We start from the raw sequence: 1,442 nt of genomic DNA on the forward strand, positions 1-1,442 counted from the left end.
TGCTGTAGATTACCGCAGAGATACTATTAATTAGTTTCAAACTGTTAATTTTTAGTCAGTCAGTCAATCTTGCTGCGATAATCGAATGCAACATATTGCCTGGATACTAGTTCCTGATCAATTCCAGGGAAGCACCAACTAAAGTAGAATATACCGAGGAGCCTCCGAGGAGATACTAGGGTATGACTAGCGACACATTTTCTTATGTACAAAATCTAATTGTTATAGATAATTTCCCTTGCTGAATCGAGAGCCAAAGTCAGCGGCCTTATTAATCATCTCCCGACGTTGGGAATTGGTTAACTTAGAGGAGATAGCCATATCCTTTTCCTTATCAAAGGGGCGACTGCTAGGATCGTCCTCATTGCCATTTTTACACTGCTCAAGAGGTTGTGATACAGTTCCAGATGTATTAGCTTTCCGTTTCGCATCCTGGAATTGGTAAGTATGGACCAGCAATATACTGCAGCGCTTGCCTTAACTTACGTTGTACTTGTGGATTCTCTCCTGCATGGCCTGTGATACTCTGGCAGGCCGAGTTACTTGATCATTGTGTGTACCAGGTGTGCTAACACCCATCACTTTATCTTGTAAACGTTTCATTTTTTCCTCTGGCGTTTCCGTCCAAGATGAATCTATTCCTCCTGGTTGGGAACTCGGTACTGATCTTGCACTTTGAAACTTTCGACTTCTTAATCTAGTCGGATCCACGCTTGAAGTCCTGCTAGTTGACTCTGGAGGCCGTAGCATCCACTCGTCTCGATAACTTCGATCCTCGCAAGCATGGCTTTGCTCAGTCGACAGCCCTTTCAAGGTGTTGTTATGTATATTGGCATTAAATACTTCGGTTTCCATAGTACCTGAAGGAGGTAAACTCGGACCAATGTCATCGTCATCACTGCTGTCATCGTCTGCTGGGTTTGATAAAGGTAACGTTGGTCCGACTACCCTCCGTCGTTTGTCAATATTGTCGACATCATATTCGGGGTATGGTGTCGGCTGCTCAAACTTTCGTTTTTCACTTTGATCCATTGCATGAAAACAATGTGGTTGATGGGGAAGGAAGGAGGTCATTCTAATTGTGCTTAGTTAACGTAACCCACGGCCGAGCTGCGCGCACGGCCGAGCTGCGCAGCTCTGTATTCCATACAAACTGATCTTTTTTTAATATTTAATATCTCAACAACTAAAGATAGTAAGAATAAAGGATTCAATATATAATATAATATATACTTAATAAAGCTAAAAATAAATTTTTTAATTTTTAATTCTTTTATTTTTATACTATAAATAAAGAATACCAAAAATACCAAAATTGCCAGTGTAATATTTAATACCAAAGATATTATTATTTATATAAACTTTTTTTAACTATATATATAAAGATTAAGTATTATTCTATACTATATTTAAGTTTTATACTATTATAGCTTCTAGTTATT

At 38.6% G+C, this 1,442-nt stretch overlaps 1 protein-coding gene across 1 annotated transcript; it reads right to left on the minus strand.

The window, feature by feature from the left end:
- Positions 1 to 222: 222 nt before the first annotated feature.
- On the minus strand, positions 223 to 1,032 carry ABOM_012260 (GPALPP motifs-containing protein 1; the record flags this gene model as incomplete). The annotated part of the gene is made up of 2 exons (XM_022539385.1): positions 223 to 432; positions 487 to 1,032. The coding sequence occupies 2 exons, from the start codon at positions 1,030 to 1,032 to the stop codon at positions 223 to 225; spliced, it is 756 nt and encodes a 251-aa protein (XP_022382855.1).
- Between the last annotated feature and the right edge of the window lie 410 nt (positions 1,033 to 1,442).

Source organism: Aspergillus bombycis, assembly GCF_001792695.1.
Source record: "Aspergillus bombycis strain NRRL26010 chromosome Unknown contig00311, whole genome shotgun sequence".
Classification (NCBI taxonomy): Eukaryota; Fungi; Ascomycota; class Eurotiomycetes; order Eurotiales; family Aspergillaceae; genus Aspergillus; species Aspergillus bombycis.